Source organism: Saccopteryx bilineata, chromosome 5 (genome assembly GCF_036850765.1).
Source record: "Saccopteryx bilineata isolate mSacBil1 chromosome 5, mSacBil1_pri_phased_curated, whole genome shotgun sequence".
Classification (NCBI taxonomy): Eukaryota; Metazoa; Chordata; class Mammalia; order Chiroptera; family Emballonuridae; genus Saccopteryx; species Saccopteryx bilineata.
In genome coordinates this window covers 211,893,413-211,916,826 of record NC_089494.1, presented here as the reverse complement: position 1 = coordinate 211,916,826, position 23,414 = coordinate 211,893,413, and the positions used below count along the sequence as shown (strand labels likewise).

General features: G+C 43.8%; 1 protein-coding gene across 5 annotated transcripts in view; it reads left to right on the top strand.

The window, feature by feature from the left end:
• Positions 1–23,414, top strand: part of SLC4A4 (solute carrier family 4 member 4) — a 432,895-nt gene that overhangs the window by 110,446 nt on the left and 299,035 nt on the right. For all 5 annotated transcript variants that reach the window (XM_066280764.1, XM_066280763.1, XM_066280767.1 and 2 more), the window contains exon 3: positions 14,431–14,610. In XM_066280764.1, coding sequence (XP_066136861.1) covers positions 14,431–14,610 — 180 coding nt within the window. The remainder of the gene's footprint in view (positions 1–14,430; positions 14,611–23,414) is intronic.

The following is a 23,414-nucleotide window of genomic DNA, read 5'->3' as shown; positions in this document are numbered from 1 at the left end:
GAGACAGGTGAATAGGAGAAAATACACACCAGGGGTAGGGCACAAGAATGAGACTGCAAATGCATTGGGCAGTTGAGGCTTATATGCCAGTATGGAGATAAGGACGTAGGCGTCTGTGATTGGGAAGGGGGATAGGCAATTTACAGGTAGCCAAGACAGAGCTGGATGTGTGGTCAACAAATTCCTGCTAGGCCACCCAGAAACAATGGGGTGGTGGTGGGGATCTAGGTAACAGATCCTTGCTTGGAGCTTTCCTTTCTAATACTAAGGTGAGTATGCTATGATTCCCTTCCAGGACTGGGCCTTTCCATCTGAATCTCTTAGGCAGGAAAGGGGATAAGGTCAAGGGTTCTTTCTGAGGCTTTTGTTTTTTAATAACCAACTTAAAATCAATACCCCAAAAGGCACATTTTGAGGAGGCAAAACTTTGCAGCCAGATAATTCATGGCCTTTTATGCTATGCTAAAGATTTAGGACTTTTAAGTGTGTACTGTGGAGCCCTGGCAGAGGGTTTGAAACAGGGAAGTGAAAAGATAAAATTTGCATTTAAAAAAAATCTCTTTGGCTGATGGACTAGAGTGAGAAGAGGACAGGACTGGGCTCTGTGAGTGCCCACATTTGGATACTGGGAAGGAATCCTAGAAGTTGGAGGCAAACCAGGAGGAGGGTTACTCTGAGGCCAAGAGACCATCCCTTTCGATAAGGAGTGAGTGACGACCGTGCTGAATGCTGCCTGGAATCAGGTAGCTGAGGACCGAAAAATAGCCAGTGGATTTGGCAGAAGGAAGGTGATCGGTGACTTTTGTTAGCAATTAGGGTGGCATTGTTAGGGAAGAGTCAACTTGGAGTAGACTGGAGAGGGTCCAAAGAGAAGTTATCATCATAAGCAGTTGGGAAGAGACTTTGAGAAATGGTAGAAAACTTTTAGCCTTTCCCTCTAAGTGCTCCATTACATTAAACCAATTAAAAGACTTAGCATTGGTATAGAACTTTTAGGGTTAGAAAGGATTGTAGAGAAAATTTTGCTCGATGTTCTCAACCTGCTGATGGATTGATGAGCCCGGGAGGGGTTCAAGTCCTTGGCTCGCGGTAAGGCTGATAGTAATCGGAATAACAAGGACAAGGTGCCAGGCCTCCTGACTTTCCCAGAGCAGCGCTCATTCCAGAAAAGTGTGCTGGAGGTCTCTTCCCTCTGGAGCAGGAAAGGAATTGAGAAAGGGAGATGGATGAGAAGCAGCACATGGAAGAACAGGAAGTAGGAAGAAGTGAAAGGAGAAAAAGAAGTGTTGGAACCAGAACGGCCATCGTCAATAAGTCCACAAATGATAAGTGTTGGTGAGGATGTGGAGAAAGGTGAACACTTGTGCACTGTTGGTGGGAATGCAGACTGGTGCAGCCACTGTGGGAAATAGTATGGGTTCCCTAAAAAAATAAAAAATGGATCTGCCTTATAAGACCCCAGCTATCTCACTTCTGGGTATTTATTTGAAGAAACACAAAATACTAATTTGAAAGAATACATGCACCCCTGTGTTCACTGCAGCCAAGATATAGAAGCAACCCAAGTGCCCATCAATAGATGTCTGGATAAAAAAAAGCAGTGGTATGTATATATAATGGAATATTACTTGACCATAAAAAAGAATGAAATCTTCTTACCATTTGTGACAGCGTGGGTGGACCTAGAGGGTATTTATTATGCACAGTGACATAAGCAGTCAGAGAAAGACAAATACCATGTGATTTTCCTTTTATATGGAATCTAAAAAACAGAAGAAATGAACAAACGAAATTGAAACAGCCCTGGCCGGTTGGCTCAGCAGTAAAACATCGGCCTAGCGTGTGGAAGTCTTGGGTTCGATTCCTGGCCAGGGCACACAGGAGAAGGGCCCATCTGCTTCTCCACTCCTCCCCCTCTCCTTCCTCTCTGTCCCTCTCTTCCCCTTCTGCAGCCAAGGCTCCATTGGAGCAAAGTTGGCCCGGGCGCTGAGGATGGCTCTGTGGCCTCCGTCTCAGGTGCTAGAATGGCTCTGGCTGCAATGGAGCAACGCTCCAGATGGGCAGAGCATCACCCCCTCGTGGACATGCCAGGTGGATCCGGGTCAGCGGGAGTCTGTCTGACTGCCTCCCTGCTTCTAACTTTGGAAAAATACAAAAAAAGAATTGAAACAAGCTCATGGACACAGAGAGAGAACTAATGGTGCCAGATGGGTAGGGGTTGGGAGACTGGGTGAAAGGGGTAAAGGATTAAGGATTACAAATTGGTAGTTACAAAGCAGTTGTGAGGATTTAAGTAAAGCATAGGGAATACAGTCAATAATACTGTGATAACTGTGTATGGTTACTGAAAACATTGAGGGGAACTAAAAACATTGAGGGGAACACTATGTAAAGTACATGATTGTCTAACCACTAAACTATACACCAAAACCAATACAAAATAAAATTGAAAGGAAAAAGAAAGAAAGGATGTTGGAACAGCTTTTGAAATAGTGAGAGAGGAAGAAGATACAAGCCTGGCCGGCCTCATCATTTGAATGACTGCAGGTGATAAGTGGGAAGACAGATGTCACAGCCAGAACTTCATATTGTGGGGCAGTTTATGGAATTAAAGGTTGTGGGTTGAAACTTGTCATTCTGTGTAGAGAAATATTTTCAGAGAGTTCCTGAGCCATTGTTTCTTCTATGTAACTATGTAAGTACTAACTTGATTAACACACACACACACACACACACACACACACACACACACACACACATTTTTTAAATTCTCCAGGCTTTGCTCTGCAGATAGTAGTAGATGGGGGGTGGTGTGGGGCTGTTATCATGGTAGTAGGAAAGTAGGAAAGGTAACCTTATATCCAGGACTAAGAGTCCCAGTGTCTACATCATTAACTATTTGGCTTTTGTTGGTTCACTGGTAAATTAAGAGGTTAAACCAGTGATGTTTAAGGTCATGTAAGGCTGAAAATGTGACTATGTGCTGTTGTGTCTGTGAATGCCATTCTTCTCTATTCTGAGTGTATGTAGACATCCACAGCCGTGAAGATTGTGGGCTTGGGTTTAACTGGGCTAATTTAAATCTCTTGTAGCACTTTCCCTAGTTCTTGGTCATTGTTTTAGACTTTTGACATTATCCATGTCTAATCTATATTACAGGTATGGGAGAGGTGGAAATTATGTGACTAATAGTAAATATTTGACCTGATTAGTCATGAGTGCATTGACTATGTGGTTATCTGTCTGTAGCAACTAAGGACTGTTCTTCCTCTGCCCCCTCCAAGCATGGGCTGGTGCTAAAAAGGAAGCCATAATAGCGTCGGAGATGGACAATGTGGTGGGGATGAGAGAGTGAATGCACGCATTTATGTGTCTCTCTAAGCTGCTTCTCTGGCTGCAATTGCAAATCCAGTTATCAATGTCCATTGGATTAGCCATTGTTTTCTCTCTTCCAGCCCTACTGTCCATTCAGTTGTGCAAATGGTGACCACAAGAGAAATAATGGAAACTGTCAATACTCTGTGTTTGGCTCACAGGTGGATTTTGTCTGACTGCATGTGTACTGCACATTAAAATCTGACCGTTCTTTCAGGGTTTTGGGGTATAGGATGAGTGGGGGTTCCTCTCCTACTGCTGAGTGGCCCCTCTTTGCTGTTAGTGCTTCCCTGTCTGGCATTGGTCTTCCTAGGCCTTTGGCTCCACTCTACTCTGTTCAGTAAGTACAAGGACCAACAGACCTGGTTCCGGGGGGTTGGCACTCACCGTGTGGAAGCTCCGGGGGAGGCTCTACCCAGGGCAGGCACCTGCTTCTGGACAAGTGGAGGGAAGACTGAGTTTGTGGAAGATGGTGCTTCTGTTGAACAGTTAGACTCTGTATAATGAGTAAAATTCCGGAGGGAGAGATAGGTTAGACTTGACCTACAGTTGACTGTTCTGACTTGCTCAGGGTGAACGCCCTGGAGTGCCTTTGCTGGAGAGTGGAGAGGGTTCACACATTATTATCAGGGCTGGGGAGGGTGCAGATCAGGAGAGATACTGCTGTGTTTTTCCCTTTTAGAAAGGGATGGGGGAAAAGGGGTCAGCACTATGGGGCATGTTTGTGTATCAAAGTGGGAGACACTTTGTTGACATCCTTTGATTTGGATTGTCTATAAAGATTTCTCTCTCCCTCTATATAAAAGAAATTATACAGATTACATGTATATATGTATATGAAGAGAGAGGAATATAGGGATAGAAATATAAAAACAGGTTATATTATATAAATATTTTATATGTATAGATATGAATAAAGTTAAAAGTTTTTTGGAGAATCGGCTTTAGAGATTGTGAAGTCCTTTAGGAACTGCAGTTTATAAAAAAATAAAGGTGATTCTTGGTCCTGTTTATTCATTAAGATAGGTTCTTGTAGTATCTTTAAGTGTTGTTCCAGCCTAGATATTTTCAAATAATTGATCGCTGAACATGATAAAGTTGTATTTCTTTAAAAATATTCACCAATTCTGATTTTTTAAAAAATAGTGCTGGTCAGTTTTGCTTCTATTTTAAGCTATTGGTAATGGAAACTGTATTGAAAGCTTAGCTTCAACCTGTAATTTTGGGGTCCTCACATTTACCCATAGACTTTAGAACTATTTTGCTTAAAAATGAGCTTTTAAAAGTCAGGTGCAGAAGTTTCCTGAATTAAAGAACAGGAGTTGACTCCCTTTTGAGACCTTTGTTCTGTAGCTGTTTGTTTTCCTAGAGATTGTTATCATCATCATCATCATCATTAAATATTAAATATTAAAAGTACTGTGTTCAGTAAACACCAGGTAACAAGCTGAGATTTCTTATCAGTCTTGCTTGGGGAACCCTCAGGTCACCTGAAGGATTTTTGAGAAGCTTTCAGTGAATACCATTCCCATGCAGTTCAGTGGGAAGAAAAGCATTTCCCTGTTTTCATGGCTTTTACTATTTATTTTCTTGCATGCCTGATTCTTAGTGTGACTGGCAACATTAATATTAATAGACTACTCATCAGCATTCAAATGATCTGGAAATAAACTACATATGTAATTATCTATTGATAAACATAAGCCTTATTTTTTTCCATGTAGAAAGTTGCCTTTATCCAAAATAGAAAAATAGAAATCATCTATTGTCCTGCATAGTGATGTAAATTTGGAGTGTGGGGCCTTATGCAAACACTTCCTCAAGGACTGACTTGCCCCCAATTCACTGCAAAATGACAACATACCTTTTGAAAGGGGGTTTTCTTTTCACAAGCTGATACTTATACCCAAGTAAATTAGCAATGTTACTTTAATTACAGCTTATTAGAGCTGCTTATGGACAAATTTGTAATTCCCTTATAAGTTATTTGTATTTCATTGATCAAAGTGTTCAGGATTATACATACTGATCTATTTCTTTTTCTTTTCTTTTTTTTTTTGTATTTTTCTGAAGCTAGAAACGGGGAGAGACAGTCAGACAGACTCCCGCATGTGCCCGACCTGGATCCACCTGACACGCCCACCAGGGGACGATGCTCTGCCCACCAGGGGGCGATGCTCTGCCCCTCCGGTGCGTTGCTCTGTTGCGACCAGAGCCACTCTAGCACCTGGGGCAGAGGCCAAGGAGCCATCCCCAGAGCCCGGGCCATCTTTGCTCCAATGGAGCCTCGGCTGCGGGAGGGGAAGAGAGAGACAGAGAGGAAGGAGAGGGGGAGGGGTGGAGAAGCAGATGGGCGCATCTCCTGTGTGCCCTGGCCGGGAATTGAACCTGGGACTTCTGCACACCAGGCCGACGCTCTACCACTGAGCCAACCGGCCAGGGCCATACTGATCTATTTCTTATTCTATGAAGTGCCAGCCACACAATCTCTATAGCATCTGGACTTGCACTGTGATTCTGTTTAAGAGTTTTTAATCATGTACTTCTAAAAAATCTTTGAGATTTTTTTTTGGCCCAAGAAGTAAAGCTTTTATAGCATCTTTTTATTTTATTTATTTTATTTTATTTTATTTTATTTTTTAATAAATTTTTATTAATGGTAATGGGATGACATTAATAAATCAGGGTACATATATTCAAAGAAAACATGTCTAGGTTATTTTGTCATCAAATTATGTTGCAAACCCCTCGCCCAAAGTCAGATTGTCCTCCGTCACCCTCTATCTAGTTCTCTGTGCCCCTCCCCCTCCCCCTAACTCTCTCCCTCCCTCCCTCCCATGTCCTCCCTCCCCCCCCCCACCCTTGGTAACCACCACACTCTTGTCCATGTCTCTTAGTCTAATTTTTATATTCCACCAATGTATGGAATCATGTAGTTCTTGTTTTTTTCTGATTTGCTTATTTCACTCCTTATAATGTTATCAAGATCCCACCATTTTGCTGTAAATGATCTGATGTCATCATTTCTTATGGCTGAGTAGTATTCCATAGTGTATATGTGCCACATCTTCTTTATCCAGTCTTCTATTGAAGGGCTTTTTGGTTGTTTCCATGTCTTGGCCACTGTGAACAGTGCTGCAATGAACATGGGGCTACATGTGTCTTCACGTATCAATGTTTCTGAGGTTTTGGGGTATATACCCAGTAGAGGGATTGCTGGGTCATACGGTAGTTCTATTTGCAGTTTTTTGAGGAACCACCATACTTTCCTCCATAATGGTTGTACTACTTTACAGTCCCACCAACAGTGAATGAGGGTTCCTTTTTCTCCACAGCCTCTCCAACATTTGTATAGCATCTTTTTATAATCTATCACTCATCCAGGGTCTTTGCTTCTTCTACATTTTTCTTTTCATAATTAAAAAGAAATAATAAATATCTCTTAATCTTGCTTCTTTCCACTTCATGTTTCTTGGCAATAGCCATACCATGTTTTAGGCATCTTAGTGTAAGACCAGGTTACTTCAGGTAAGCCAAGGAAGAAGTATATAAGATATATTTGGGAATATTGCTGATTAGTTCTAAAAAGAATGATATAAAGTGCTAAATCTAGTGGAATCTTTGCTTTAAACTAGACAGGTAGGAAATTTAGTTGGTTATAGAAATTGCAGTCGTGGATAAAAAAATCAAATCTGGATTATCTCTCGGTGTTTAGAGATGTTTATAAGGGGCTGAGAGTAAGGATGAGGATGGCGGGGTGGGGTGGGGTGGTGATGCTGGGGTCTAAACCATACTTCTAAATCCTTGCCCAGAAGTCTACCTTCCCCCACAGTCACCCCGGCCCTCCCCATCCTCAACCCCCAGTACTGCCACCTCAGATTGTAAAAGATATTTATATACCGCTTTATTCCCAAAAGGTTAGTGTCAAGGGGAAATAATGATTAAAAATTTAGAAGAGTGAGGTTAGTATAGAAAATGCATGTCATGAAACTGTCTACCCACCACAGACTGGCCCAAGATTTGTTTCTTCTATTTCTAGAAGTCAACATGATGAAGGACACATAATCAGTTGTAAGACTGATGATAGTATAAATATAGTACATATTACAACAAAACAAAAACAAAACACCAGCAAAGCAGTGATGAAGTGCTCTCTGGTCTTGATATTGACACCTGAGAGAGTTCTGTAGGGTTTAATGAGTTATGTGGTAACAATATCCTTTACTTCCCTGAACCTCAGTTTCTTTGCTTGAACAATGTGGATAATAGTAGTATTTAATGTATGCCATTGTGAGGATTGCACGAAATAGTAGATATAAGTGTCCTAGCCAGAACCCGGCACATTTGTGGGTGCTCAGTAAATGGTTTCTATCATCTGTATGTACTGTAAATGCAGCAACGTGTTTCCTGAAGGAGCTAATAGATCTGTCTTGCATATAGAGGTGTATGTTGTCAACAGCACAGTCTTGTTTGCCTGGTATAAAACTTATTTCTTGTTTGATGCATTTGATTCTCCATAGCCTCAAATCATCTTTGGTAGCGAAGTGGGTATCTGTGGAAGTCTCTTTAACCTGAGTGACTCCAGCGTCACTCAGCATAAGGGTTCTCTGTTGGCCTGCAAACATGATAGCCACAATCAGTGATGTGAGTTTAGAAATATCTCAGGAATTCGGAGAACTGGACTCGATAGCTCCACAGCCCTTCATCTTTCATCTGAGGGGGAGCAGGTGAGGGTGGGGAGAAATGAGGATCAGCCAGTGAGAGCTGCTGACACTCAGAGATTACCCAGAAAGCCATGTTTTCTTCCGAGTAGTACTGGCTGAGGGATGGGTTGTGAGATAGTCCTAAGACATGCGGAGTTTCTGGGGAATTTGCGCCATCTGTCAGAAAGGTATGCAGGGTATTTACTTGAATACATGATATTGAGGCCACTGCCAAGTCAGGGACTGAGTACACTTTGACTCACACCTAAATGAACACTGTCACATGTCAATTCTCGGAGTTTACAAAATTTTGAGCAGCAAGAATGGAAGCTTTATTCTAATAATATTTTAAACAACAGCTTTTTCCTTATGAATTATTGTTATTTAAAATATTTTTGTCCTGCCTGGATATCTCAGTTGGTTAAAGCGTTGTTCTGATATGTAGTCCAAGGTTGTGGGTTTGATCCCCAGTCAGGGCACATACAAGAATCAAGCTATCAGCAATGAATGCATAAATAAGTGTAACGACAAATCATTGTCTCTCTCTCTCTCAAATCAATCAATACATAAAAAGTTTGAAATATAAAAAGTTTTCTCCTTCTTTTTACACTATCTCCAGAAGCAGTTTTACTGACATTTCTAGCAAGAAGCTTTAAAAAACAACAACAACAAAAAAAAACCCTGAAATTTTCTTATAAGTTAATCAGGAGACTACTGTTCCTGGTTCTTTGAGTGTCTTACTGTTTTGTAGACCTTTGCTGGATTGGAAAGTCTGTCAAATTTCTCATTTTCATTTTACATGTAAAATAATTCTACACCCCCAACCTCTATGGCTTTCCTAAGAGCTTGCTGTCACTTTTTGAGTTGTGATTTTAAAAATAGCCATCAATCTTCATGATCTATCTCTGAGACAGGTACAGTTATCTTTATGAAAGTAAATACTGAGATCCCGTGACAGTCTTATCGGCAGCAGCCTGTTTTCCTCGGTAGTGCTGTTCTGTCGCTCCTGACGACAGGTGCTCCGCGGGGGTGGCGAGAACGCTCACGTTCCAGCTCACTTGATTTCTGGTATTCCTGTTACTTCGCACAGACGGCATGTGAAGTCTGCGGCCCTCCCCTTGGGAGAGCATGCCCGAGCCCCACTCGCCCAGGGCACTTGCCCAAGCCACTCACCCAAGCCCGGCTGCCCTTCCTCTTTTCCTGGACAGAGAAACTGAGGTGGATAGAAGTCAGGAAGTAATGGATTGAACTCAGGCACCATCTCCAAGGTCCTCAAGGTTTGTTTCACCTCAAGACCACGTTCTTTTCCCCCTACCTGCAGACAGGACGGAAGAGGAAGTCTTCATTGCCGGTAGTGTGTGAGAGGAGAAGGAAGATTCTGGGAGTGTGGAGTCGCTCTGCTCAGGGCCCTGGCTTCCTCTGGCAGCTCCTCCTCTTCCCCCGGGGAGCGCTGCTCTTTCCTGGCCGTAGGGAGCCCCACACAAAGTTTACAACCATGCGGGGACCAGGTAGCTGTAGTTTCCTGGAGGCCATCCCTGAGAGTCAAAAGAGCCCAAGAGTAGGCCCCGGCCGGTTGGCTCAGCGGTAGAGCGTCGGCCTGGCGTGCGGGGGACCTGGGTTCGATTCCCGGCCAGGGCACATAGGAGAAGCGCCCATTTGCTTCTCCACCCCCACCCCCTCCTTCCTCTCTGTCTCTCTCTTCCCCTCCTGCAGCCAAAGCTCCATTGGAGCAAAGATGGCCCGGGCGCTGGGGATGGCTCCTTGGCCTCTGCCCCAGGTGCTAGAGTGGCTCTGGTCGTGGCAGAGCGACCCCCCCCCCCCCCGCCAGGGGCAGAGCATTGCCCCTGGTGGGCGTGCTGGGTGGATCCCGGTCGGGCGCATGCGGGAGTCTGTCTGACTGTCTCTCCCCGTTTCCAGCTTCAGAAAAAAAAAAAAAAAAAAAAAAAAGAGCCCAAGAGTGGTTGTGGGGGATGGGAGTGAGGCCCGAGAGTAGCTGCCCATGGGCACGAGGGGGTCTTGCTTTGGATGGGTGGAAATGTTCTAAAACTGGATAATGGTGATGGTTGTGCAATTCTGTAAACAGAGTAAAAAATCACTGATTTTGTACCCTTAAATGTGTGAATTTTATGACATGTACCGTGTTTCCCCATGTATAAGACGCACCTTAATTTTGGAGCCCGAAATTTGAAAAAAAATGTATTATGTCAAGTTATTGAAATCAAGTTTTATTCATCATAAAATTCATACAACTCCTCATCACTCACTGTTAAACTCCCAGCCATTAGCTTGTCCTCATCTGTGTCTGATGACGAATCAGTTTTCATATATTGCCTCGTCCTCAGTTCCATTTATGGAAATGCAAACAAAAAAAGAAATCTACAACCAATGTATAAGACGCACCCAATTTTTAGACCCCAAATTTTTTGAAAAGGGTGCGTCTTATACATGGGTGTAAAGCCAGCAGTCAAGGCCAGGGCCACCATCAGAGCAGCCTGGCCCATGCAGGTTCGCATTGGATTCGGACAGTCGGTAAAGAAACCATGGAGCCAAAAACTGGTGGGCCATAGCCTTTAATCCTACCTTGCACCCGGCGGGCAAGTAAAAATACACACTGGGCTCCAAAACCCAGTCACACTCAGTGCTCACAAAGCCACTGACTTATCCGAGTTTCCTAGAATCAAAGGTTTCTAGCTCACCAGCCTTATTCTCCTCAGTTCCCCATCTCCTTCTTTATCCCAGATACAAACACTACACAAACTGGCATCTCACTCAGCACTCCGCCATCTTGGCTGCTTTTCCTGGCCTTCTCCACGTGGCCTCCTCCCGCTGCTGGCTCTACTCTCTCTGCTCTCTCATGCTAACCTCAGGAACCAAGCGAGCAAACTCCCGCCCCGTTCCCATTTTATAGTGTAGAAATCCAAACCCCCAATCCAACATACACAACGGGGAAGTCTCCAACACAAAATCACTTCTATGAGGCATGATGGGATTGTACCACCTCACACCAAAAAGGGTGGGACAGGCTTAATCCCAAAACCAAGCCTCAGGCTACAACAATTCTCAACACACATTAATATCACCTGGGCAACGGCCTCTTCAACAAAGTGAGCATAATACACTCTATCCGCCCAACAATGGGAAAACACAGTAAATTATACCTCAATGAAGGTAATAAAAAATGCCTGAAATTTGGGCTGTCTTGGAAGGAATCAGGTGTAGTAGACCAGCCTCGTATTCGCAAGCCCCCTCCCCCCACCTGTCGAAGAGTGTGTACTGGGGTGGGGGTGGGGGGCAGCGGGGTGGCATCTGAGGCAGGCGCTGCAGGAAAGGGGACAAACAGAATCTTACTCAGGAGGCGGGGAGCAGGCTTCTGAGCATACTGGGAATAAAATGGCACCGGTTTTGTAGTGAGGACAACTCAAATTAGGCTCCAAAAGGTACGGTACATTTCTCCCCATGGGCGCTCTGAAAGCTCACTTTCTGAATAGCTCTAACCCTTTCATTTGGTGAACAACAACACTGGAAAGCCAGAAATCATACCTTCAAATCCCATCAGCCAGGATAGACGGTCCTGTAAATGATTTATTAGATGTGCTATACAGATTTGGGTAAATATATTGCAAAATGTTTCTGAATAACATCCACATAACTAGTGTAGCTTAAGTTTCATTTTTTCTTAGTTGCCATTATTGATAAGATATAGAAAATAATGTGACAGGTTTAAAATTTTCTTCCAACTTCTAAATTTTTCTATGACATTTTCCTAATTCCTGCATGAAGGCAACCAAGCTTTCAGTGTTTGCTTTCCTAAAGAAATTGGTTGGCTTTGCTCACGTATATTGTGTGAGACTTGAGATAAAGCTGCCGGACTCCCTCAGTAGCCGGGACTCAGGAAACAATTGACACTGTTACTTAATTCACATTGTTTGAGACATTTCCTACTTCCTAGTGTAATATAACTTTCCCATGAGAACAATTTGCTTGCGAATGGTTAGACATTATGTATTTCTCACTGGTACACCTTCTGTGAGGAGAATTTCACTGTACTTTGTAGCAGTTGAGTTGGTGTCTGTTTTGCTGAGGGGGAAGTTCATGCTTCCTATAGATGCCGCCCACTTCATTCCAAGTATCAAATGTTTTCTTTTGAATGCTAACCCATTCACTCCAGGTTCTGCATTCTGGAATAACTACATAATTGTTTTAATGCTTCCAGCTTAAGGAAACACCCCTGTGAATTATGGTGTTTTTAAGATATGTTAAATGAGTAACTGTGGAAAGCAATTCACATTAATTGATAGCAGATCTACTGCATGTTCAGCTATTCCATGTAGGTGCGTCATTGTCTGGGGTCATCAAGGTCCATTCCAGAATGGAAGAGGAAACTCTTCCCTCTAAAAGGTAGTGAAAAAAAAAAAAGGTTTTTACATTACTTCTGAAATGGTGGTTTCCACATTCAGAAGTTAAGCTGTACCTAAAGTGAAAGTAAAAGTTTCCCAATTTGAAAAGAAAAAAGGATGTGGAACTTTTCCTTTTCTTCTATCAGATTTCGCTGAAATAATACTGCTTGTCAGCTGTGCGCTCCCTCTGGGCTGAGGGAGCGCTCCACAATCCTTTCTCCTCATGCTCTTCTCCTCAAGGTAGTTTTTGCTGGCTGGGATTATTTTTATCATAGCAACAACTGGTTTTTAGAAACGTTTGGAAACGAAAAAAAAAGAAAAGAATGGCACTGTAGCTGACATTCATTGTAGCTGCCTCCTAGTGTGAACATTGGAGTATTTCTAAAGTCTTCTGTCCAAGTATGTGCTATTTCATTTCTCAGTTTGCCCCAGTTCTAAGTCTATTCTGCTGATTGGGTAAAAAAAAAGTTTTAGTGTGAACCCTTATCCCCAGCAGAATGACTTCTTTTTCCTCCTCCTCCTCTTCTTCCCCTCCTCCCTTTCCCTCCTTCTTCTTCTTCCTCCCTCTCCCTTCTCCTTCCTTTCTTCTCCTTCTTTCTCCTCCCTCCTCCCATTTCCTTCTCTCTCTTCCCTTTTCCTTCTCTCTCTTCCTTCTCCCTCTCCCTCCTTCCTTCTCCTTCTCTCTCTTCCTTCTTTCTCTTCCTTCTCATTCCTTCTTCTCCTTCCTACTCCTCCTTCTTTTTTTAGTTGAGAAGAGGGGAGATAGTGAGACAGAATCCACCCAGCAACATCGTCTGGGGATGGTGCTCTAGTACCGAGCTATTTTTTTTTTTTTGTATTTTTCTTAAGTTGGAAATGGGAGGCAGTCAGACAGACTCCCGCATGTGCCCAACCGGGATCCACCCGGCATGCCCACCAGGGGGCAATGCTCTGCCCATCTGGGGTGTCGCTCTGCCGCAATCAGAGCCATTCTAGCGCCTGAGGCATAGGCCACAGAGCCATCCTCAGCGCCTGGGCCAACTTTGCTCCAATGGAGCCTCGGCTGCAGGAGGAGAAGAGAGAGGCAGAGAGGAAGGAGAGGGGGAGGGGTGGAGAAGCAGATGGGCGCTTCTCCTGTGTGCCCTGGACAGGAATCGAACTCGGGACTCCTGCATGCCAGGCCAATGCTCTACCACTGAGCCAATCGGCCAGGACCAGTACCGAGCTATTTTTAGTGCCTGAGTCTGGTGCACTCCAACTCAGCACCTGGGGCCACGCTTGAACCAATCAAGCCACTGGCTGTGGGAGTGGAATAGTGAGGAAAGGGGAAGATGGAACAGGAGAGAAGCAGATGGTCATTTCTCTTGTGTACCCCAATAATGAAACCCAGGATAGCCATACACCAGGCCAATGTTCTGTTCACTGAGCCACAAGCCAAGGCCCAGAACAACTTCTTCAACTTTGAGTTAGATCTTTACTTTTTGTTGCTCCAAGAGCTCCTTTCCCAGCACCCTGTTGAGTATAATCTCAGACTCATAGAAGGTTAGAACTGGAGGGCCTTGGGGTTTACCCCATTTAGGTCTGTCATTATACAGATGATAAGACAGGCCTGGAATGCTCAAGGGACACACTCAAGGTAATATCTCTAACTGATGGCAGAGGTCCGACTAGAACCAAGGGGCTCTGATTGCCATGGCGGTATTCTTTGGTTTTCCTAAACAAAAGTAGCCTTTCTGGATAGAAACTAGGGGACACCCTCCCTGAATCTCTGTGCCAACGAATAGGTTGAATTACACTCTAGCTAACTGAAAACTGGGAGGAGATTTCATTTTTGAAATTTTGGAGTTAATGTGTCCTATAGAGAACAATAATGTTGAATTCACAGGCATTGTCTTCTGACCTGTGGATCTGGTGCAATTTGCATACAGCAGAGAATGTGATTGCAAATGACGGGTGATGTGTATACCTTCGTTTAGGCCACCACACCATCTACATTGGGGTCCATGTGCCGAAGAGCTACAGGAGAAGGAGACGTCACAAGAGAAAGGCAGGGCACAAAGAAAAGAAGGAAAAGGAGAGGATCTCTGAGAACTACTCTGACAAGTCAGACGTGGAAAACGCCGATGAATCCAGCAGTAGTGTCCTGAAACCACTCAGTGAGTACTCCGTGCGTGTCGGTGCCTCTCTCTCCCTCACACCTGCATCCTTGGGAAACACACCGTTTAGGATCTTGTGGCTAGTGGGGAGGGGTGTAATCACAAGGCATGGTCTCCTCTAAAGGGTAATGTCTGTGCAGATGCTTTACTTGTCCCAACAGGTTGGTCGAGGAGGAGATTTGGTAAAATTCTGAGTTGGTCAGAAAAGATTTGACAAAGTGTAGGCATGCTTGTGTAGTCTGCATTTTGACTAGTGAACTAGGGCAGAGTATTACAGATGGTATTTAACTACAGTAATCGACAGTAACTGAAAGATTCTTAAAGACATTTTTGGATTGTTTCTTCTTAGAAATAGGCTCTATTGAGACAGGTCCAGATGAGAAATATATATATATGATGCATACAGGGTTATATGTGACATTTAACCAGGTTGTAGGCCAGACTGGTAATTTAAAAAGGAGGAGTGGAAAAGCACCCTGTAAGTCATAGGAGAATGTCGAGTGGAGTGGCATGGCTCTTGAAATGTCGAACATATTAGATATCAGACTTTGGATAACCGTGTTACTAAGAACAGAATAACAGGAGGCCAAAGAATACCCTTGGGTTCAAGTGATGGCACTGTGTTTAGGGTTGTGTTTATGTGTGTGTGTGTGTGTGTGTGTGTGTGTGTGTGTGTTGCTTTTGTTTCTTTTGATGTGGAGACTGTTTGGCTGGCTGGGTAAGTGTCTGAAGTGAGAACGAACACGTGCATTGGAAGTGAGAAGCAGTAGACACACATGCCAGTTTTGGGAGATTCCCCAACAGGGGTTACGTAGTGACAGCTTTCCACCTTGGCAGAACTCTGCATGTTCTCCGTCTCTTTGCCACAGTTGCTGGAACATGGGACCTGCAATCTGCAATAAAATGCTTTGCGGAGGCAGAGATGCAGGTCCAGTTCAGTTACTGCAGGACTGAGAGGCCAGGTTAGAGGGAGCAGCTCAGGAGTGTTGAAAGTGGATTTACAGAATTAAAGAAGAGGGTGCGAAGTGCAGTGATGAGAAGCTGTGGCTCTTTTCTGGTCTCACTAGTGGAACTGAGCAGGTGACTGAGATGTTCTAGAAGATACTATGCTGAGAGGAGCAGTCTAGATGGGCCACTGTACTATAGATAAACGTTTTGAATGGAGTTTGGAGGTGAACCACTAAGTCAAAATTTAAAGGTGTTGAAATAAATGTGAGACTTAGAAGGGACCAGAGGGCAGGAGACAAGCGTTATGTACTTTTCATTGGAATATTGGGAAACTGAAGGGAACCCTTCATATAGTGACTAAAACAAACAAACAAACAAACAAGCAAAAAAATCCAAAAATGGGGTCTGTTTCAAGTAACGTCCTTGAAAAGCAGATAAAAAAGGTTACAGTTAATAACAAAGAGGGACAAAAGAGAGCATCCCTTTCCAAAGGAATTACTACAGTCAGTCCTGATTTGCTCTCTGCTTCGGCAAGGCCAGAGTTCAGATCAGAGGTGCTGTCCCCAGTGTGTGTATGTGATCTCTCTCTCCCTGTCCCTCTCACAGTCACCTCCCATGCTGCAATTTAAGGACAGAGTGCATCATCACTGTCAATAGTAAAAGGGGAGAAATGTCTTCCTAGATGAACGGGCCATGGGATTTTGAGATGATGATTTTGTAGGAAAGGGGATGGGACACTGCCAGTAATACGCAGGTCAGTAACAGGGAATGAGCCGATCAGAAAGGCAGTGAGAATGAGTGTGCCCACCACGGGCGTACTGCCGCTTTCTGTGGCATTTGGGGACTAGTTTGAGCACAGCTTGTACAATAGAGGTGGTTCATTTTCTTTGCCTTCGGCGGCCTCCTTCCTGGGGAGTGTTGCCTTGTGTTGTGTGCCCGGTTTCTGAAGGGATCACACGGAGAGACCATTGTTAAGGACCAAACTGTTCAGTGAGCCTAAGAAAAGTCTTTACAAATTTCCATTTTATAGTTATTTTCCTGCTAGTTAATATGTTATGTGTCATCCAATTTGACATGAAGGGTCTCTTAGAAATGATTGTATAGTCTCTCCATTGTTTGTCATGGAGACAAGATGGATTTGTAGCTGGCTTACTGGTGCAGCTGTACTTAAAATGTCACACTTGTTATACCCACATATTGAAGGACATTTAACCCTTTGATTTTGGGGAAGCTACAACTGGCACCAACATGACTATAAAATGCTTTTATGGGAAAACTCATTTACTGAATATCTGACTACTAGTATGCCATTATTGTTTCTCAAGAACAGCCACACACAGTTGCTGTTATTGTTGGATCTAGGCTTTGGAGATACTTATGTCTATAGACATACCACAGCCCGTAGACAAGATTCTTGTATGGGTCTGGCACTGCATCACGTGATGCTTCTACTTTGGAAAAGACCCCACATTTAAATAGAGTAACTTAATGTGAATCATTTCTAGTTCTTTCCTCAATGTCACCCACATAGACAACCTTTCAATGACTTTTCTTGGTTCTGCTTCTAAAATATGGCTGGATCTGTCTACTGCTTGAAAAGTTTGCCTGCCACATTCTGGCCCAGGGAATTGTCATCTCTTGTGTAGACACCTGCAACAGGCACCATTTTTCAAGTCTCTTTCCACACAGAGGCAATGGTGATCATCCTACAGTGTTAACTGAGCTGTGCCATCCCTCTGCCGACAACTTCCTGTTGTCCTTGGAATAAGTCCTCGTTGGGCGTCATGGCCCATGTGTCTCAGCAGTTGGGCTCTCCTTCTCCCCTCGCTTACTTTCCTTGAGCCACACTGATCTTTCAGCTCCTTGGTGCCAGACGTTTTCCTGCGTCAGGGCCTTTGCACATGGAGTCCTGTCTTTTTGGAATAGCCATCCCATTTTTTGTCCTGGTTAGCTTTCCGCTTCCTTTATATTCCATCTTTAAATTTTGTGTCATCCGAGCGACTTTTCCTTCCTACTCTCTATAGCAGTGGTCCCCAACCTTTTTTGGGCCACGGACTGGTTTCATGTCAGAAAATATTTTCACAGACCGGCCTTTAGGGTGGGATGGTTAAATATATCACATGACCGAGACAAGCGTCAAGAGTGAGTCTTAGACGGATGTAACAGAGGGAATCTGGTCATTTAAAAAAAATAAAACATCATTCAGACTTAAATATAAATAAAACGGAAATAATGTAAGTTATTTATTCTTTCTCTGAGGACCGGTACCAAATGGCCCACGGACTCGGGGATTGGGGACCACTGCTCTATAGGATGTGTGTTCTCCACCGTTATTCTTGCTCAGCTCTTTGTTTCCTTCGCAGTATGTGTTTCAACCTTCGGTTCTGTGAGCCCCCTGTTTTGTCTTGTGCTGATGGTAGGCTGTTCACTCCGTGAGCGCTGGGATCAGGTTTGTCCTGTTCATGGTTTTTTCTGGCACCTTGTACAGTATCTGGCACGTAGTATATGCTTCATAGAGGCTTATTGAAGAGTGATTGAATGGCTGGATCACTGCAGGTGAATGTATAAACATTGCTTTTCTTTCTCTAAGTATTTCTTACAGTGTAGAGAAAGGTTCAGCCCATTTTCTTGTTTTTAATCCTTGCAAATCATCTTTGCCCGTACTGCCTTCCCCCTTACCGTGCAAATCTGGTCCTATTTCTTAAATTACTCTGCTTTGAGGAGTACCTCATTATTTAAACTATTGCTAACGAGGTGTTTTGGCCTGGGTAGGTGCTCCCGAGTAGGTTGAGTTGCTTGTCATACACAGGCAATGGAAGAAAGTGATCCACAGGGCATGAGGCTTCTTCAGGTCCAGTTACAAGTACTCACTCCTCCACACCAAACCTGGGCAGCCCAGCGCCAGGAGCCGTATCAGAGAAGCATGAGGTTGAGCAGTAAAGGGCATTCAAAACAAGTAAACCAAGTGTCTTCCAGAGTTTAAGCACATGAGGAAGATGACATAATTAACAGGTTCATTCAGCTTATGACACAGATGCTTTGTCTTTTCTCTGTGGCTTCGCTGTCAAGTCAGGGCTTCTAAAAAGTGAATGTATGTTTTGATTCTCACATATTTGGAGCTTTGGGGAAGGAAGTAGCTGGCTTTATCCCCCCCTCCGAGCTCAGCGGCAGCCCCACGTCCTCTCACAGCTGCTGCTCTCCCCAGCGTGGTGTCCGAGCTACGGCCCTAGCTCGGGACGCAGAGAAAGAAACGTGTGAGAAGTGTCATACACGAGCAACAGGGAGAGAGGCTGGGGAAGAAAAGTGGAATGGAGGAGTGAGCAGGAGGAAAGACAAGGGAACGAGGAGGTGGTGTGGAGTGGGTGGTGGAGAGAAAAGTTAGATTGTGCTCTTTCTTAAAAATAATCCTTTTGCCTCCTCCACGGTGCATTTCTTATTTTTCCAAGTTAGCAGCTGCTATCCTCTGAGGGTTGCCCAGAAAGTGGGTGGGAAGGTGGTCCTTGGTGGCATGGGCTCTGGAAACGGCACAGCTTCCCACCGTAGATGGTTTTGATCCCTGAACTTCTTATTTTGTTCACGTCCTGGGATATTTATGGGTGAATCACAGTCACTTTGTGACTACCGAGACTCTGGAGATGTGTACAGGGTTGGGAAACAGAGCTACAAACAGGACACCCTGCTCAGCGTTTTGGTCTGATGCGTAATATGTTTCTTGGTGGGCTTGAGCACGCACCAGTGCCTGGGGTGCCAGCTGCCTTGCACACGCATGTCTTGCCCTTGTGGAACCACCTCACGAGGTATGTGTACACAGACGTGCATTCAGTTGTGTGGTAGATTTTTTCTTTTAGCTCTTTGGATGTGTACCAGAACTGATGGATCTGTGCTAGGGAATGTTGTTCTGTGTGCCTGGATCAAAGGCTGCCAGTTGGTCCTTCTTTTATATTCAGGAAACTGACAAAATGGGCAGCTGCTTTTGTTTAGTGCATCCAGGTCAATGGATATGTAGCTTTGCATAAGAGCCAAGATGATTTGGGGTTTTGTCATTTGACTTCCCCTTTTCCCTGTGCACACCCCAGTGCCTCGCCCAACCTGACCTTATTTTTCTTGGTGCATTTCTACATTTTCTTTTCTTTCTTTCTTTCTTTCTTTCTTTCTTTCTTTCTTTCTTTCTTTCTTTCTTTCTTTCTTTTTTTTTTTTAAGGTGAGAGGAGGGAAGATAGTGAGGCTGACTCCTGCATGTGCCCCAACTGGGATCTACCCGTCAACTCCTGTCTCGGGCCAGTGCTCGTACTGAGCTGATTTTAGCACTTGAGGCTGATATACTTGGATCAACTAAGCTATCCTCAGTGCCCGGGATCACGCTTGAACCAATCAAGCCACTGGCTGCAGGAAGGGAAGAGGGAGAGAAGGGGAAGAGGGAGGGGAAGAGAAGCAGATGGTTGCTTCTCCTGTGTGCCCTGACTGGGGATTGAACCCTAGGTGTCCATACACTGGGCCGATGCTCTATCTACAGAGCCACCAGCCAGGGCCTCTACTTTTTCTTGATTTTAAAATGTTTTCAGCTAAGGCCCTTCATTCCAATACTATTCAGGGGTCATCAAACTTTTTATAAAAACCGCCCACTTTTGCAGTGCTGATCAACCTGGTCCCTACCTCCCACTAGTGGGCAGTCCATCTTTCATGGTGGGCCAATCGTGGCACCGTTTGGTTGCTCTGCTACCGCCCACCATGGGCAGTAGGGACCAGCTGAAATCTCACTAGTGGGAGGTAGGGACCAGGTTGACCAGCACTGCAAAAGTGGGTGATTTTTATAAAAAGTTTGACGACTTCGGCTACAAAGTAAGATTTTTAAAATTTTGTGGCTACTGTTTGCATATCCCCCAAATGAATTTGTACGCAGGAGAGAGGAGCTCTTTGGAATGTGTGTGAAATTTGGTAGGTTCTTTCCCTTTTAAGAAACAAAACAAAACACAAACACAAATCCTATGCTGTTTCTTTCATCCTCCCCTCTGTCTTTTTATCTTATCAAAGGAGGAGGAAGTACTTTATCTTTAATGTTAGAAACACAAGCTTTCTATATTAAATAACTGGATACTTAAAGCCTGCCTTTTCGGAAGGGGTACTTGTACTTGGAGCATGTATTTGAGCCAGGTTGAGTTGCGTCCCAGCTCACACCAGCAGTGTAACCATGGCAAGATATTTAACCTCATTGTGCTTCAGTTTCCTCATCTGTGAAAAGGGATAATGATAGAACTTAATTCATAGTGTTCTGAGTCTTAACCAAGGAGTGCCCATAGTTAGCCACAGTGATTAGCAATTACTATTTTGAGCTACTCTGAACGTGTTCTCAAGCTCATCTTTTCCCATATGGTGTTCATAGGTAAGGCCAACTGCTTCAGACTAAAACTTTGGAGAAATTAACTCCCTCTACCAGGCGTCCCCAAACTGCATGCAGCCCCCTGAGGCCATTCATCCGGCCCCCCACCGCACTTCCAGAAGGGCCACCTCTTTCATTGGTGGTCAGTGAGAGGAGCACTGTATGTGGCGGCCCTCCAACGGTCTGAGGGACAGTGAATTGGCCTTCTGTGTAAAAAGTTTGGGGACCCCTGCCGGGAGTGAAATCACTATTCTTTAAGCTCTTCTGGCCTTTTCTACTGCAAATACCCACTAGCTGTTCCTTTGCTTTAGCTGTTGGCCTCACCCCTGGCTCCCAGTGGCACCTTTGGAAGAACTCACCTAAATTTAGTCTCTTCACTTGCTAATGGGGATCAGCTTGGATGCTGGTTAATAGGAGGAAGGTCCAAGGAAATAGGGACAGAGGCGATTCCTGTGATGCTGCTCTTCTGTGTAGAGTCCTGCCACTAGCAAGTGACTCTGCTTACCAAGTGTGTCCTTGAATTTAGTCAATAGTTGAATTCCCAGTTCTGGGCCACTGAAAGCAAATGGGCCATTCACTTTTATGTGAGAAGAATCTCTTTCTGGCTTCTTTCTTTTCTTTTCTTTTCTTTTTTTGGGTGTGTGTTTCTCAGTGTAATTAATCTGGTTAGAAGGGCTTTTAGAGGGGACAAGTCAGCAACTTGAAGACTGTGCTATGCAGAAAGGAAGAATGTTTGGCATACTTATGTTTTTGGTGGCACTGGGTTGGCTCAACGATGTTGTGTTTTGTGCGGTACAAATAATTGCTATTTATTCCGTGGTGACACTGATGAATGCAAGGGGACGGAGTCAGGGTGCTTCAGTCTTTTTAAGCTAGTTAGCTATGTATATAAACCTCTCACAGAGCCTTTTTTTTGGAATGCTGTTCTCTTGAAGTCACCTAGAACTGCCCTCCAAGTAGAAGTTCTTACATTATGAAAGGATGTCGCTTTTTGTTGCCTCTGACTATTCCATTACAATAGTGATTCCATTTTATCGTGCCATGAGATGTTATGAATAGTGTGTTTATGTGTGTCATGGGAGAGTTGATGATGCTGCTATTTATAGTGACTCATGAGTAGGAGGCCTCAAAAGGTTCTACTGTGCTCCAGGTGCTGGGGCTAAAAGGAGATTGTGACTTGGGGTGGAAAATGGGGGGAAAACAGAGCCATGCGCAGAATTTCAAATGTGAAATATAGTTTACTGAAGTGAATGGAGAAGGCAGAAAAGACAGGAAGCAAGAGTGGTGTGTTTGAGAGCATATGTATTTAAGTATGTGTGTGATTGGAATCCACTGAAAGAATGAAATATATTGGTAGGGATTGTCTTGAAATAGTATTATGTTTAGGAAATTTCTCATATTGAAGGAAGTGATTCTTAGAAAGTTTTTTTTTCATTGGTTTGAGAGAGGGAAAGAGAGAGAAAGAGAGAGAAAGGGAGAGAGAGAAAAGTATCAATTCATTGTTTCATTTAGTTCCATTTAATTGTATATTAATTGGGTACTTCTCATATGTGTCTTGACTGGGGGTTGAACCCATGACCTCTGGTGTACCAAGCAAGCCCTTTATCCACTGAACCACCCGGCTAAGGACTGAAGAAAATGATTCTTACAGGCCATATGGGATTTTAATACTGGGGATTTATATTCAAGGTTTTTATGAGTTTAAATTATTGATGCAGAAGTAATTGGGATGAGGAACCATGGGAGACTATAGGTATACTCTATAACAGGGGTCCCCAAACTACAGCCCATGGGCCACATGCGGCCCCCTGAGGCCATTTATCCGGCCCCCGCCGCATTTCTGGAAGGGCACCTCTTTCATTGGTGGTCAGTGAGAGGAGCATAGTTCCCATTGAAATATTGGTCAGTTTGTTGATTTAAATTTACTTGTTCTTTATTTTAAATATTGTATTTGTTCCCGTTTTGTTTTTTTACTTTAAAATAAGATATGTGCAGTGTGCATAGGAATTTGTTCATAGTTTTTTTTATAGTCCGGCCCTCCAACGGTCTGAGGGACAGTGAACTGGCCTCCTGTGTAAAAAGTTTGGGGACCCCTGCTCTATAAATAAATGCTCCAAATTCTTCCATGACCACAATATGGAAGGAAGAATGTTGGGTTATTTTAATAACCTTCTCATTGATGTGGAATGATACTTGACTTTTTATCATGTTTTTATGGAGGTGTTATGAACACTGAGTCCCCATTATCCTGGTTACTTATATAATAAAAATCTCTATTATCCTTGATTACTCTGTTCTTTTTCTCCCATAGCCCTCCACTCACTGAGTCCTATTGGTATTTCCTTCAAAGCCTCTTGTGTCTGCCCTTCCCTTTGAATTTCCAAGGCAACAACTTCTTATTTGGGTTCTGAGCCTTTAGGTTCTTACTTGAAATAGAGGAGTTATTTCATACAGACATCTAAAATAAGACTTCCATCAT